Source organism: Porites lutea, chromosome 1 (assembly GCF_958299795.1).
Source record: "Porites lutea chromosome 1, jaPorLute2.1, whole genome shotgun sequence".
Classification (NCBI taxonomy): domain Eukaryota; kingdom Metazoa; phylum Cnidaria; class Anthozoa; order Scleractinia; family Poritidae; genus Porites; species Porites lutea.
Window position 1 is genome coordinate 2713258 of NC_133201.1, and position 17434 is coordinate 2730691.

General features: G+C 40.3%; 1 protein-coding gene and 1 non-coding gene across 2 annotated transcripts; both read right to left on the bottom strand.

Moving 5' to 3' along the window:
* Nucleotides 1-2239: 2239 nt before the first annotated feature.
* Nucleotides 2240-11932, bottom strand: LOC140933538 (methylenetetrahydrofolate reductase (NADPH)-like). The gene is made up of 9 exons (XM_073383167.1): nucleotides 11866-11932; nucleotides 11129-11551; nucleotides 10418-10522; nucleotides 8980-9173; nucleotides 6636-7223; nucleotides 6142-6324; nucleotides 5473-5571; nucleotides 4540-4662; nucleotides 2240-2860 (listed from the first exon to the last, which is right to left on the bottom strand). The coding sequence occupies exons 1-9, from the start codon at nucleotides 11930-11932 to the stop codon at nucleotides 2672-2674; spliced, it is 1971 nt and encodes a 656-aa protein (XP_073239268.1). The 3' UTR covers nucleotides 2240-2671.
* Nucleotides 11933-17128: 5196 nt separating this feature from the next.
* Trnag-ucc (transfer RNA glycine (anticodon UCC)) lies at nucleotides 17129-17200 on the bottom strand. The gene has a single exon. It is a non-coding gene; the product is annotated as a tRNA-Gly (tRNA).
* Between the last annotated feature and the right edge of the window lie 234 nt (nucleotides 17201-17434).

The window sequence follows — 17434 nt, forward strand, 5'->3', positions numbered from 1 at the left end:
CGTCTCAGTGACGTCATTTTCCGATTTTCCGATCGTGCTCTGACAAAGCAACAAAGATGGCGCTACAAAGCGGCTGACATTATATATGGAATGCTCTTTACTCTGCTTTATTTGTGTAACCTTTCTTAGAAGAAGCATTACATATTTTATAATCGCTGAGACGGGCGAACAACCACATCTAATCAGCGGGTGAACAAAATCATGTCTGTCTCAAAGAAATACTGTCCTACCTCACTCGATGTTACTCGACTCAGTAGCGGACAATAAATAACATACGGTGAGGACAATTACTTTGCGGTAGGATTTCCGCTCAGCCCCTTACATTTCTTACGCATACATGTTTCGGCTCTATTCATATAACCTATTTGTGTGAAATAGCTTGAGATTCCTGCATAAGTAATATATGTGTGGGGTTATGTGGAAATTAATGTTGAATCTTACCACCTTTCCTGTTAACTTTATTAAATGGAAAGTTACAAGAAGCCCTGTTATGGCTAGTAAACAATAAAACAGAACAGAGGATGTTATTGTTGTGCAAGGTAAAAAAACACATATTGATTATTTGTGAGATGAATTGGGTATAGATGTAGGCTCAATTGCCAGACGTTGGTCAAGAAATGAGTGCGCACTCAGCTCCTCCCACGAAAAGCTGTCTACAAATTCCAGTCTGCACCAGTGGGTCCCAATGGTTGTTAATGGCCACAATCAAAGAGACAATGTTCAAGTTTATTCCTGTTGTAACTTCGGCCCTATCTTCGCTAATGCCAGATCAGTGGAAACACCTTAAGTCAGTAGGCATTGCTGCTGTGTTCAGTGTTCCCATAACAATTTGATCATACCGAACTTTGGGGAGCGTGTGCTTCTTCAGAAACGATAGATCTTCGCACTCTCGAGTTCGGTCTAACCTCGACCCGAAGCCCGTCTACTACGAGTGAGCGAGTGACTTATCGTAATAACTCGTGGTACGCTCACGCGTCCCCACGAGTTAAAAAGGAACCCCCTCCTCTCCCCAGTTTCCTCCCGTCATATTTTCGTGTTCGCGCTTTCTCAATTCAGCGGACCCGACTATATCGGAGCCTGGAACAGGCTAAGATTAGAGGAGAAGGTTCAGAACGCACCACAGCAGTCTTACCTGCTTCTCTGGCTGATGACTGGTCGTGCGTTTTGTCAGTGGAAAGTACGGGAAACGTTGGTAAACAAGAAGTTGTATTTCCTTTGATTTACTTTTCATCGCAGGACTTCATATTTAGTTACTGCGCCCGGTTTGAAAAGGCTGATGAAACGCACAAAGTGAGTTTTAAAAGTTGTCCACTTTCATGCTTGGTCTTGTGGTAAATGCATGAGAAGGCCCGCCCCCATCCCCGAGAAAACAGAGTTGTGTGACAGACTGGATTAGTACCACGCAAAGGATGACGTTAAAGTCAAAGTCATGATGGTTTGTTCAATAATCTTAGAAACATTTCCCTGTATATCTATATGAAAAACATCACTATTTAGAGCACCACGAAGTGACATTGTCCAATTAAAACTCTATTGTAAAGCCCCATTCAAACGATTAAAATGTGATAAGACAATTTTCACTTCCTCGCGTTTACAAGAAATGTTGCACAAACTGTATGTGCCAATTATAGTCGCCGAAAAACCTTCGTAACAGGTTTACCGTGGCAAATACTTTTCATGATAACCGTGGGTTTCCAGGCTCCCACTACTCACGACTTAGCGCCCTGGCTTTGTTGTCATGGATGTCTCCAGAGTCACCTCTGTCGTGCTTTGACTTTTTAAATTTGTTGCGTCGTCTACACGAGCAAATAAATTTGTCCCATAGGTTATTTGAGCAAGGGTTCTCGAACAAACTCATTACCAGGCTTCTTAGCCTGAACAAAGATTTGAGAGACCCTCGTAAGGAAGGTGCTACTCACCTGACAAGGTCGTGACGTCACAAGCGTCAAAAATCTGCCCTCTTATTACAGCACATACCCTGACCGAAACCGGAAGCGCGTGAAAAGTCTCTGGCACCCAGGGGAATACAGCACATGAATGCTTGAGTAAATTATCTCTTTATTAAATACCATCAGAACTTTCACCTACTGCTTTGATTAACAGCAAATTCGACCTCAATAGGAAAATGATTGAGCTTGGTATTGTTGTTAGATTTCCACACGACAATCCAGTCGTTTGGAAAGAAATTTCTCCCCGCAATACTTGCTTGCTGACCATTCTACACGATTACGTGTTTCAATCACTTTTTTAAACATTAATTTTATTCCTTTTGTCTACTACCCCTTGTGGAGATTTAAAAACTTATAGCCATTTCGTTGTCAATATCAGATTCATTTCTTCATTCTTGCATACGCTACAAGCAGTGTCAGCCAAGCTCTCTTTTAAACTCGACATAAATGTCGTCACATGAACTTTATCCATTCAAAGTGCAAACGATTTTTCAATCTCACCAAATTCAGACAAGTAGTAGCCTAAAATTTACTGTTCCTTATGTATACAGGAATGCCATCATCTAGTATCACCTCAACAAAATTTTTCAAAGAAAATCGAAATAGCGTGGATAGTTCATGAAAGGAAATACCTTACGTAAGGTCGTGCTCAGACTGAGGAAGGGAGCGCCACCTGAAACTATCACACACCATTTGACGGGGCTTAATACACCTACGTCACGTTATATTTTTCCCAATTTTTTCAAGACTATGTCTAGAATGTCAAAGAGTTGATTTCCGGCCACGTAATCATTGTCAACAAGATTCACCAGATAATAAGTACTGTGTATTGTGTCGATAACCTCACGTGACTTGGATTTCTCAGGGTAAATACTTCCCCACTGATGCTTCCAAAGAGCGAACGCCTCGTCCTAATGAAAAACAAATACAAGTCATAAACCTGCTGGGAACTCTGTGTGGTCAGACAGGGGGACGTAGACTTTCAACTTGTTCCTAGGGCCTCCCTACTCTCTGTCCATCCTGGGAACAAAGTTGGCAGACCAAGGCAACCTCTCACACGTTGTGTGGTGAAAGGTGTTGATGTGAGCCCGGGTGAATTAGGGTCTGTTTACATGGAGGTGGGGGACCCCAGGTAGGTGAGGTAACCCGCTCAGGTGGGGTAAAAAAATAACCCTCCTTTACATGCAATCTTACAACCCCGCCATCCAGGGGTGCACTTTCTCAAGATTATTGAATGGTCGCTAAGCACGTAAACAAGAAAAATGCTGGCAAACCAAGGGTTTTGGTGGTTAATGCTCTTCTACGCTCACTTGCTGCTGTTGCTGCAACCTTCAGTGCTGTGGCTTTCTATTGTTACCTTTAGTAATGATGCAAAGCCACCGCCAAAGTGAATTTCGCGCAAATTTGATGTATCACGAATCCGACCCCGGCTAGGCGGGTTACCCTTTCTTGAAACGTTTATATGCCAAAATTTGACCCCGGCTGAGAGGGTTACCCGGTCTGGCAGTCCGGGCTCCCGCCTCGGCGGGTCACCCCACCTATCATGTAAACGTGATCAAATTAAAATGAGAGATTATAGCGACAGGAGGGTTACCCCCCTTAAGCGGGTTACCTCACCTACCTGGGGTCACCCACCCCCATGTAAACAGGCCCTTAGCGTAAGATGCTGAGGTGTCATAGGGCAGCTAGCCTGCGAGCAAGCTCTCCTATTTGGGCGAGCCTCGCGAGAACGCGCGAGCAAGGGGCTTCTTTCCTCCACCCCTCGCGGCTTCGCCGCTCGCTCGCGCGTTCTCGCGAGACTCGCTTCGCTCGCCCAAATAGGAGAGCTTGCTCTTAAACAACGACGACGGCCACGGCAACGAAAACGTCACCCAAAAAGTAAATTCGCGTTGCTTCAAACTTCATCGCTCTTTTTCCAGCCATTTTAATTTTTCAAATGTTGGCCATTTTTTCAGGAGTCGAATTCTAAAGGAATGTATCTAACTTCACAAAAAGAAAAACAAAATCGTTGTCTTGTGTCTACGTCCTATCAAACGTAAAATTAGAAAGTTTCACGTCGAAGTCGTGCAACGACGGCAAAGCAATGTACAAAAAGGGGGATGCACGTTAGCCTGCGAGCAAGCTTTCCTATTTGGGCGAGCGAAGCTAGTCTCGCGAGAACTCGCGAGAGAGCGGCGAAGCCGCGAGGGACAGGGGCCCCTCGCTCGCGCGTTCTCGCGAGGCTCGCTCGCCCAAATAGGAGAGCTTGCTCGCAGGCTAGATGCACGTGCAAAGTTGTTGTTTTGCTGTTTTGCCATTCTAAACATATTGAGTTTTTGATGTTCTCGTTGCCGTCGCCGTCGTCGTTGGTTAAGTTCCCTTTGTCGTAGTGGACTGTGTTTTCAAACAACTGGGGCCAGAATAGGGTCGATCGACGCGATTTATACCAGTTTCTATTCAATGAACCCGCACTCATTCCCGCGAAAGAAGATGAGGTCTAAAGACTGGACTCGGGGGACGGCGGAAATCGAGCCTAGGAGCAGCATTATAACATGGTATAACATGATATTTTGTTAGTTTGCCCTCTGAACGTAAGGTTTTATTGTCTTACCTTCCAAAACTGATAAGCGATAGGATCAACTACAGTGGGTTGAATGATCTCTGATCCAGGAAAAACACCCCACGTCACAGCTATTGAGGAGTATACGTTCGCGTTCGTTGCATCTTCTTTTCCCTGGAATAAAAAGCGAAAATATCCGCAGCAGTTGATGCGAGGTTTAATTTGTATAGGTAATAGCATGATTTGTAGTGATATTTGTCATAAATACTACGAGTGATATTTCAAAATTGTTATACGTAATTTCACGAGCCGTTAGGCGAGTGAAATTTGAGACAATTTTGAAATATCACAAGTGGTATTTATGCCAAATGTCACGTACAAATCATGCTATTATTTGTTTATACTACTACCCACAAAAGGTTGTAATTTTCACATGTAGGTATTTCAAATTAAGCTGAAATACCACCGCTCTAAGCCAATCAAATTGCAGAAATATCTCATGTAGTAGTATAATGGTTGTTATACGCGTGTCAAGTAGTAAAATCAACTGCGTTGCGTTTTGGGGGGCACTTCATGACCTCCACATTGGAAGCCCAACCCTTTTTTACACTCCCCCGTCCCCGCCCGCCACTCCCACCACCACCACTACATCTGAAATCAAATTTATCACAAATGTAACAAAATTCAGCCATGGGAATGGTTGTCACTTGGTATTAGTATACCACTTTAACTTCCATGTGGGTTTAGTCTAGTTCTTCCTCATAACTAACTTATCGGTACTGCGTTTATCTACATTATTTTCTGAAGAGTTTTCGTTTAAAACGGAATACTGAGTGTGGACGTTCACATCGGGCAAAATTTCGGTCTTGAATCCAGCGTCCCTAGGTTCCTCGCCCTGGTGATCACCCGCGGGGCGACCGCGGAGCAAGATGCTTGAAGACTCTGGGTGTGAAACTGTCGAGGTTTATAAAATCTAAGCCTTACCGAGAAATTCACCATGTGATAATTAACCAGTGGGAAATCCTGTAGTACTTCGTAAAGACACATCACAATCTCCTCACTGGTGAAAAACTCTAAATATGCCTAAAAGAGTAATCATAAAATTTCTTAACATTTCATCCATAAATTCGTCGAGTAAATTAAGGTCAACCACAGCATACAACTTTCACCCCTCAAATGTTTAAGATTTCTACATCATGATTAACACCAGTAACTTTTACTTAAATGGTCACGCCACAAAATTTCATCCACAGACTCCAAAATTTAAAGCCACGTCTTATAAAATATAGCATGATAAACAGCTCCACAAGAAAGTACTGCTCCGTCGCTTTCACACGAATGGTCACATTTTTAAGATTTCAATCAGAGACTTGAAAGTTAAAACCACATAATACAGCATAGTGCACAGTATTGAGAGAAAATACTGCTTAGCAGCAGGTACTTGAAAACACAATCAATGTGTCGAGTTCTGTTTAGGCTGGGTTACAACTCCTGGCAACAAACAAATGACGAACCAAGTTGATGTTATAATTCCAAAGTTGGAACGGCGACTTATTCAAACAGCCTACTTAGGTCGAACAAAACAGATAATAAGTCTGAGATACAGAGCCCTTTAAAAAGTATTTAGTACGAAAAAGAGTCATGCATGTTCACCTTTTGAAAGACGTACCCTCCAGGCCGTCCCCACCCTGCCACAGGATCTGTTGAAGGTGCTGCATTTACGTTGGGCTGACTATTAATTGTAAGGATGCCATGTTTGTTGATATGAGCAAGCTTGTCGACAAAGGGCAGTGTCTCGGGTGCCAGCTCGTCCTGATTCCAAGGAAGTTCTGTCACCTGGAAACAAACGAAATTTCTTCGAGATTCAGACTCGTTTAAGACACTTATTCGCCATAAACCCCGGGGGGGGACTCCCCAGAGGAACGGGTGGGAATACCGATCGTTAGTATAGGCCTTCCAGTATTTTTGATATTGAGATCAAGAGGTTCGCGCACAGAAAGAGCACAAGTGATAAGCTTGTAAGTGATAAATCACCAGCTAACTACAGAAGTTCCCGGTCTATGCGGTACTTTATCTCTCTATTGTCAGATTGGACCTTAAAATCAACGGGATACGAATTTGACAAATCAGCAAAGGAATGTGCTAACCTGAAATTCATGTCTATTCTTCTTCCCGGTCAGATAACAAACAAAAATTTCACACACATCTTCCACAGAGTTTAATTCTCGGCCCCACATGTTCAACAGTTCTTCTTGACTTTTATGTGTTCCCAGCAGTGCTAAGTGATAATCCTTTAACTCTCCAAACGACGCTGCACTAGAATCGCCCCATCTTCCATTCGGATACTCGTCCCAGTCCGAGGTTCTGATCATATAACTGCGAGGTCTTGACGTCCAAAAAATCGGGCGCACGTGTTCCATCCGACCACGCCTCGCAAGAGCGGGCCCTGGCATCCAAGGAAATTTGCGCAAGCCCGAATCTTGCTCATCGGTCATGTGATATATGCAGAGTTTTTTAAGGATTTCCGAGACGGACGTTTCACGATTTAAAGTGTAGAGGTGTAAGCCGTGTATTTGACCGCTCTCAAGTAACTGCTTGCACATTTCGGCGGCGTATTTGATGCCATAATTTATTACTGCAGTATCATCGTCCTTCATGGGGGTGAGGATGTCCAGTAACCACTGAGGAATGTCCACGCGAGATGATCGTTTTAACTGGCGCAGGGAATTGAAGTTCTGTAAAATAAATGAATAACAATTTAGAGGTAGCACATCCACATCATGGTCCTTCTTCTACCATTCCTGGTCGAAATTGAATTTGGAAATGTCGGTTTTTCAACAGAGAGGAAAACCAGAGTACCCAGAGAAAAACCTCTCCAAGCGAGGGAAAGAACCAACAACAATTTCAACCCACATGCGTCGTCAACGTGGTGATTGCAACCCAAGCGACATTGGTAGAAGGCAAATGCTCTCACCACCTCAGGGGTTTCAATTAAAAATGAAGTAGGCAGCAGGTTTGAATAAAGTAACCGACTGTATCAACAAGGGGGGCGTTAGTCCCCTTTTTCTAGGGGGAGGGGGTCTGGGGGGCGTGCTTCCCCAGAAAATTTTGAAATTTCAAAGCCCTAAAATGCGAATTTCAGAGTTCTCGGGACTAAATTGAGGACAAAAGAGTTTGTTTTTTATACAAGAAAACGTAGCACTGATTCACTCAACTTTCGATTGTTCAGTTAGACAAAAAATTCCTACAGGCAATGAACAAATGATGAAAACTAAATTACGTACTTTTGCTCGTAAACAAATTCTGTGTAAAAGTGTGAAAAATTGACTGAAATCTAGCGTTCTTATGACTAAAGCACAACGTAAAACCAGAGAGCCTTCATTAAAGCACATCATAATTCAGAATTTCATTCAGATTTTATGATACATTTTTTATTTACAACGTTATTCAAACTAGTTGCAAAAAAAGTAGCCGACGCGTTTCGTCGGCCGTCGGTGCTTGTTGAAACCCCTACCAACTCCACCCTTACCCCACTAAAAAATAGTTTACACGGAAAAGAACAACTCACTCAATAAAGATTTTATCCTTGAGTTATCATGAGATCAAAAATTAAAGAACAACCCTACAGTAAATTCCAAGGCTTTTGATGATAACAACTATAAGCAACATGGGTGTAACTGGTAACAGTGGTAAGGGCCCTTGTCACTGGGAAGGTTAACCATTTCCCTTCTAAAATAGACTTTGTCACGGTTTTCGACGCCATCTTGACAAGCAGGCAAACGCGTGAGAAATTACAGTGTCTGTAAGAGAATCTAATGTCGAATAATTTCGGTAAAACGGCTGTTCTGAAAAAAAATATGAATTGTAAACTAAAGCTACACAGCAAACGATTTTACTAACAAATTTTAGGGGCTGTTACCGAGCTTAAATTTCTCCAGACGCTTACTTTAGATTTTCCACGTATTTGCCTACAATTTTTCACAGGAAATGTATAGAAAATCTTAAAAGGTGGTTCAAGGTCTTCTAGCTCATGTAACGCCGTCAAATTTTTTCAGTGGATCTTTAAGAGTGAAGCTTTAGTTTACAATTCATATTTTTTAGCCGTTTTACAAAAATTATTCGACAGCTTTCGACATTAGATTCTCATACAAACACTGTTACACAGTAATTTCTCACACGTTTGCCCGCTCGTCAAGAAGGCGTCGAAAACTGTCACAAGGTCTATTGCCCAAACCCAATTTTCTCCATACAAAACAACACATCGTCAAGTAAAAAGGTCATGAGTATTAATAGAATGATCAAGAAATTGCTTTAATCTTTTACCAAATTCTCTCAACTTATTCTTTAGGAAAATGAATGGAAATCAGTATGGAGAATTTGTAAATAGATATTGGGACTCAAAGGGTTAACCTACAATCATCTGTCTCACGTCGGTGACATTGATGTCTGTACAAAGGCCGTGAGGTGAAAGTAGGCAAATAAAAACTTTACCTGAATTGGGAAAATGGCAGGAATTATTGGCACATTTATCCCAAATCTTTGGCAATCCTCCTTAAACTTGAAAAACGTCTTGACTTCAAAGAACATTTGTGTAATGATAAGATCTGCTCCAGCATCAACTTCTTCCTTCAGATGCTTAAGGTCTTCTTCATAACTTTCAACATATTTCGATGAAGCTAGGTATCCTACAAACAAATAACTCAACATATTGGAGACAAAGAAGTTGAAGAGCTATAATTCATTTCTATGGCCTGGTATGTTTTCAAAGACCTTTCTCAACTCAGAGGCAGTGGAGCATTTTGAAATGAGGAGGGGGGGAGGGCTCATCTCTCACTCAGCCATACCCCTACTCAAATTTTCCAAAATGCCCTTTGCATTGTTCATTGCCACAAGCAAACCTCTTTGCAACCTTCACAGTGTCAAGTGTGTCTGCAATCAATCTGTGACAACACAACCGTAGGTAGTTGTTCTGGTGGTCCAGCTTCATGGTGCTTCTTAGGTAGTTCTTGAGCCATCTGAGGGCATACAATGTGTGCTCTGATGTCGCTGATGCCACTGGTAATGTCGCTTATGATATTTTTGACACCAGCATATGGGGGGAGGGGGTGCGGAGACTGTGCCCCAGGCAATTTTTGTTTTGGAGGGCTAAGGCCTCCTGCCCAAGATACTTATCTATAGGTGTTTTGCACACTCAGAATTTCCTCATTTATATCACTGGTCTCTTTATTCTTATGTTGGTGCGAGAGAGGTCTTTGAAACCACACTTACGTTGTAAGGTCAGCCTTAAACTCTGCTGGCAGACTGCGAACAAAGCTCTCCCATCTCAGGACATCATGAGAAGTCATGCAAGAAAGGAACTTTGCCCCTCAAAGCTTTGCCACTCGCTTGCATGTTCTCCCCCGGCTCACTTTGGTCACCATAAATGGAGAGCTTGCCCGCAGGCTTCTCAGCTGGTAATACAGTCTAGCGATACGGTTGCCTTCATTGTCTGAACATACATGTACATGTAAAAGTTTTCAAATGTCTTTGAATACCTGCAGCATGAAACCAAAGGATATATGGCATAATAACTCCAGTCTCTCCTTTTTCCAGTCATTGACTTTCTGTTTTCTACTATGACACTACACATTCTTCACAAGCTAATCCATGGACTTTTGTGAAATTACCAAATACATGTAAGATTTGGTCTTTCAGGTGCTGGTATTGATTTTAAGTACAGTTTATTATTATTTTTGAATGACTTTACTAGTTTGAATGTAAAGCTAATTCCCCATGCTAAAGAGACATCAAAAAGTATATGTGTTACAGGTCAAAATATTATTATACTTAAGTTAAAATTTTTAAACCTAGATTGATTCTCAATTTCCTCTGTGTCCAAACCCTAATTCATGAATAATTAATAACCCTTCACTTTGATCTACCAACTTACCTACCACTCCTACAGTGAAATCATCTCCAAATTCAGTTTTAATCAATTTGACCAGGTCTACAGTGTAGTCAAATCCATCATCTCTCGATCCAGGTGCCTCCTCCTCTATAAAAATAGTTAAACAATGAAACTAAGCTTTAAATGAGGTCTATTGTTCTCAAGCACTAGGATTTCAAGTCCCACGGATAACAATTTTTCAGTTCCATGCTCAGAGATCATGGGAAACCATCTGTGACAATTTTTTGGTTCCGTGAAAATTCATGAGAACCCACTTTTATTTCTTTTGACCCAATCGCCCCTGAGCTGCCCATAACTGCCCATGCTGGTCCACACGTTTTCTACCGCTTGTGACGTCATCAGTTTTCACAATAAAGGACAACATGATATTCGTACAACACATTGTAAATGTCGTAAGAGACAATAATATTGTGCGCATGTGGATCGTCAAAAGTCATGACGTATGCTAGTTACGCACAATAGTCATAAGCAAAAATTCTACTGTCTAAATCAGCCTTAACATGGACACTAATATTGTTAACCTAAAAGAGTTGTCTGTGTAATATAGAGTCCAATAAAGGAGTAAAAGAAAGGCAAGGATCAATGCTGGGTGTCCATTTTACAGAAGTGTCCATCTTATAGAGGTGTCCGTCAAGAGAGAGTTAATTATGGAAAAATAATATTGAACTAGGTTTATTCTATAACATCAAATACCTTGTCCTCTAACTGCCAGCACACTCCTTATCCCAAGATCTTTAGCACGAATGAGATGCTCCACAACCTGACTCTTGGTTGTGTTTGCCGAAGGGATATGAATCATAATATCCTGTCCATACAAGTCTTTTGCCGCTGCAGAAACTAACAAAGTGCTCGGTTCTTGCTGACACTTATCTGACATGGGATCCTGTGAGGGTTTCCATGTTATGTTGCAGAACAGTGGTGTACAATGTTCATTCAATCTGCCAATGATGCCCATGAGATTAGTTGCGCCATTGAATGTCTTTGGTGGGTAGAATTCCAGTGAGAAGAACTGGTTGTTGTTTTCAACTTTCTCCTTGATAATGTCAATGAGCTTCTGAGGTCTAGAATCTACCTCACTGGCCATGCTTTTCAATAATGAATCAAATGTGCAATGTCCTGGAGCAGAAATATCATGGTAAGCTGTGGTTTTGTTACAAATTGCAGTGATGAGTCCTGGGACTCATATCATGAATAGGAGTGAGTCTTGGTTTGAATCAACGAGTCTCAAAATATAAAAAATTAATTGTTATCAGAGTATTTGCTTCAGTTTATCCATTCAGAAATTACTTCTGGACCTTTTTAAAAACATATCCTTAGTTAAAGATCAGAACACAGTAGAGGGGACATTGCGTGTATGGTATTGTGGTATTGAACTTTTTTTTCAAGCGGTATTTCAGTAATTTTGATTTTAATGTGTGGTATTGCAGTACCATCTAGGCCTCCATTTTGCAGTTTTTCATCCTTTTGGCTAACAGTATTCAGTAAAAGATCTTTCATGATATTACGGCACTATTCATTTACCCTCTCCTCTCTAATACAGATAAATATTTTTTAGACTTTTAAAGGAAAATGACTACACAATTTCTGACACTTGATTTTTAATGAAATTGGTAAGTAGGGGTGTAACGATTCATATCCCTTGCGGTTCGATTCGATTTCGATTATTGCCTTTCGATTTTAATTTCGATTATTTCGATTTGATTATGCAAATGTTTCTTAATTCTTATAACATAATGCGTAATGTAAACAACATGCAACCCTAAACCCTCAATTTGAGAAGAGTAGCATGGACAGGAGGATTCACAGTCGCTTGGTTCATCGCCATGTTTGAAAACCTGACAAAGAGCATGTCGCACATAGTTTGCCTTATTTGGAAATTCTCCAGGGGTGGGTGAAGGACAGCATTTTCACCAGGCAACACAAAATAGCGCACGAAATGCTATCGTCTTTGCTCATCAATCATAAACGCACAATTTAAAGCGTTCTGGATTCCGATTTTACAATCTAATAACTCACTAAGGGCACCACTGGAAAAGGTGTGCAATATAATCAAACCAAAATCAAAACGTGGAAGCAAAGAATCGTGCACGAATCAAACAGAACGGTCATAATCGCGATTAATCAAGAATTCGATTAATCGTGTTACACTTTTTGATCATTGTACCAATCAGTTTGAGGTCTTCTCACATTTTTCCACAATGGCTTAGTTTGATTGCTGGTGCATACCTCGGTGCATATATGCTGGAGAAAATCAAACATGTGAGATGGATACAACGCGTGACTGATCTTAAATGGAGTATCGGTATTTTGTCGATTTTCGACATGGTATTTCGGTATTTGTCACTTTTTCTTACGGCATTGCGGTATTGGGTATCCCCCAATAATGATCATGCCGCCCTGTTACGTAAGCATTGGCTCTGAAATAATAGGTTCTTTTGTAGATACGGTGGTTGGTAAAAACATTGTTTAAAAACAAGAAAAATCGCTATACCATCAGTTATACAACGGAAAAAATCAACGGTTTCTTGTACGCCCTATATACCTGACTCCTAAACTGTGTTTTTACATGATATCTGACCAGATTATCGAATTAATACATTGAAGATCACCTTGAACATCCAGTTCAGAGCTATTAAGCGAACAGAAATAACAAACTTCGAGTGCTTTGCATGTAAATTCAACTATACTTCAAGGCTAAAAATTCTCTCAGAGTAGAACAACCCAAAAAGCTTGGAAACGCGAATTTATAAGCTTATAAATGAGGTAAATTTTATAAAACGTACAATCCGACGGATGTATGCGAACTCACAGATCGTGACTGAATAAAGACAATAATATGTCGGAGAAAATTAAAAACTTTGATATTTATATTTAAGAGACGAAACATACCTTGTTTTAAGTTGAAGAAAAAGAAACAGAGCTTTCATCCTCAAAATAACCAGGTTCGTGTAAAGTTTTAAAAAAAAGGTCAACAAAGGTTGGCTTGCTGTCCCAAGTACCAAACTAGAGCTAAGTCCTCCTCGTCCATCGACGAAGTTTCACCACGGGTACCCCATTGAGAGTTAAAAATCTCTCATCACAGGTAGCCCAAGCTCGGAATATTGCGTAACATTCAAAATATAAGGATTTGTATGGGAAAAAAACCCATCGTTTCTGTAACCTACGAACATTAAAAGATTTCAATAAAAAAACAGCTTACCTTGCATAAATTGTGTGTAACATCTCCCTGTATGGTTCATGGTTTACGCATGACGTCAAAAGAATTCAAACTACAAAACTATCGATCCTACTGAGATTTTAGTTTCATGGTGTATTAGAGCAGCTGAAAACTAATTTTCAAACAAATTTTCGCTTAAAAAGGTTTCTTGGTTTTGTTAAATAGAGTACGCTTGAATTTCTTTATAAGCTTTTGCGTGACGCAGCATTTACATGACGGCCGAGAGAGCTGTCATTTACGTTAAAAAGTAACTTTTTTCGAGGAATTTTGCTATCTAAACAGTTCAGGTATCATGAAAAAAAGTATTACTTTAATGTTTATGAGTTCCTCTACGAGTAAATTCACGCTTTTGATTTCAGTTCGTCCGCCTTGTTGGAGCTCATCCAGATGAGCTCCAGCGTGGCGTCTCTATACAAAGCTCTATAAATTTGGGTAAAACACTTCCTCGGATATCTTGTATACGAATTACTCCTTCCACCCAAATCTTGGCGAGGGTCTTTGTATATTTACCTCCTTTCATTTCCCAGATTCTGGACTTTATCTGTCAAATGGTTTTGATTTTATTTTGATCTATTTTGAATGGCGTGACAGCTGAAAACCAGCAAATTGCTGGGTTTTCTCTGTATGAAGTGAAATGGGATATGTAGAGAGCAAACCGGTTACATCACAACCTGTAAAACGGCCATAAATCGGCCCATGGACCACACAGGAGAGACGTAACTCAAATTTTGAGTACGGTAAGCTGATTTTTATCGAAATTCTTTCATTTTCGTAGGTTACAGAAACGATAGGTTTTTCCCCATACAAAGTTATATTTCGAATGTTACGCAACAATACCGATGCTCATATTTCCAGCTTGGGCTACCTGTGGTCTCATATTGGGTAATCCTAAAATGGCTGTGAACATGAAGGATTTGTATGGGAATTCAGGTAAAAGATTCAAGAAGATAAATACTCGCTAGAATTTTGAATAAGATACACGTTGCCTTATTTACTTTGCTTATGTTTTATTGCTATGTGGTTATTTTCCCATTGCGATTTAAAGGAAATCGCTTAAATCGCAAAAATTGAGAAATGTTACAGCGTGTGCACTGACCTCGTCGCGTCTGGATGATTTTCCGATATAGCTACTTATATACTGTTGGAGAGGAAGCTGGGTATTTTTTTGGGGGGGAAGCTTCTACCCATCAAATACCCTACTGATAGAACCCTGATTGCGATTTAAACGATTTCCTTTAAATCGCAATGGGAAAATAACCACATAGCAATAAAAAATAAGCAAAGTAAATAAGGCAAGGTGTATCTTATTCAAAATTCTAGCGAGTATTTATCTTCTGCAATCTTTTACCTGAATTCCCATACAAATCCTTTATGTTCACAACCATTTTAAGGATTACGCAATATGAGACCATACGTTTCTGAATGATTTTAAAAACTCTCATACTGAGCTTGGGCCGCCTGTGGTTTCATCCCCTTCAATGGATGTTGCATTAGAAACCTGTGAAGTTAAAAGAGAGCCGTCGGACGTCAAAGAACTTTAGCTGCTAACAAAATTAAATATTCATTTCACGTGCCCATTTCTTTGTCGCCATCAATATCCCAAGTAAAACTACATTTGATTATTCCATCATATTCGTAATGTTACTTAGCTTAACAATTGAGAAAAGTTTTTATGGAAGTGTTCTTTTTTACGTGTGTTCTCAACAACCTCGTTTCCAGGACCTAAAGAAAAGCCCTAGGAACTAGTGATCACGCTTCTTCAGATTAGGTTTTCAACTGAACACGTTTTGCTGGTGAACTTGGGCGTATCCCAACTAGGGTTATGTGTCCCTAGGAAATCCCAGGAAACTGAAACCCTCGGGTATGATTCAATTCGTGTTCTCTACTACGTCATAAAGTCATGCTCTACTGGTTGAGTTTTTCAAATAAGCACGTTTTGGTAGCGAACCTTGGGTTATGTCTCCCTGGGAATTGCCAGGAAAAAATCCTTGGGTATGGCGGACTCGTGTTCTCTATGTCATAGGTCACGATGTACCCGGTTGAGTTTTCAACTAACCACGTTTTTGGCAAATTAGGCGTAACCCAACTTGCGTTTTGTCTCATTTGGAATTCATCCCTTTTCAGTCGGTAAAGATTGCCGATACAATAGCAACTGACAAATAAATAGAGAGATTTTATCATATTTGATCAGAACACGTATGTTCCCTTTTGGTTAGGACTGTTTGGTCACAGCGCGAGGATAGATCATGGAGCATAGTCAGCTGGCAAAAAAGGCACCACTGATGAAAATGGTTGATGAGGGTTCCTTAACCCAATTTTTTGGGTGTCTACGACACTCAAACAATTTTTCTGGCCAATCAAGAGAAATTCCATTATTCAGGCTCAATATCTGTGAAGGCATTCAAGGCGACAAAGCTTCCTCGACCATGAATGGCCCAACAGAACCTGCCAAGCAGCCGACGAAATTTAAGCTAAAACGAAGACGAGCAGCAATTTGTACCTTGTTGGAGGCGCAGCAACTGTACAGTGGAGGCATATCACTTTTACATTTGAGACAAGAATTAATTACTCAACATCTGTTGGAAAAACTGAAACTTTTGTGATCATGACCACTCATGTCATGGATAATCTTGGGAAAGAAGAAGTTTTGGGCCAAGTTGCAGCCTTCAGTTGGGTGCGTGAGAGCGCAGCTGTACTGTATCTCGGGTTCATATGCTATTTATTATTGTTTTCTTTTCCCTGTTATACATTTTATTCTTTTATTTATGTTTGTCTTTATTAATTTTAACAAGAACCACTAGTCTAGAGTAAGCAAAACCACGGTAACAAATCGATGATGACAGCCGGAACTAGTAAGATCTTGTAGATAGTAGACCCCGGCACTATCAATTCATCATGATAGTTAAAGTTAAAACATTCTGGTACACCATTTTTCTTTCTTTTTTTTCTTTGTAATTGTCAAAAAATGCTATAATATTGTAAGTAACATTATTGTAAAAAGAATCTTCTGTAAGCACTATACATAAATAAGCCAAGATTCTTTATTGTATTGAATTTATAACTTAATAAGCAAAGGTAGCGGCAGTTGATTGCGGTCTTGTGTTTTTTTTTCTTCTTAGTTTTCTTTTGGTCGGGCCGTTCATTTTTTTTCCTTCATTTACCAACGTTTGTCTAAAATCTTGTACAATTAAACATTATATTTTGTCATCTTTACCAGTTGTTCAAGCGTTCGAATTGCGTTCGACTACTCTATTTTTGCTGCGAGCTTTTATTATTTAAATAGCGCGCGGGGCCATTTAAGCGACCGTGTGGGGCCTGGGTTCTCAACCATGTTCATCTTCATCCGTAGGGTCCATCCGTAGCTTTTTGTCGCACATGTTTTTACTGAAATAGCAACTTTTTGTTTAAAATGCCTTATTATAACAATTAATTGATTTGTAAGAAAAAGAAAAAGAAAAGACGAAAAAAAGTACATTTGCGTTGGCCGGGAATCGAACTCGGGTCAACTGCTTGGAAGGCAGCTATGCTCACCACTATACCACCAACGCCTCAGTGAGTGGTGTCGGCAAAGTTTTAGTAAATGAATACATATTAAGAATTATATGGATTGGACTGCGGAATTCGGAAGAGCAGAGTGCTGGACCCTGGAACAGAACAACAAACAATAAGGAGTTTTCGGGAATATTTTTTTTCTTTTGCAATCGCCAAACCCCCCTTTTCAAAGATTTCTTTAGATTAACTTTTAATGAATTATCTTTGAAATTCTAAAAACATAAATGGCT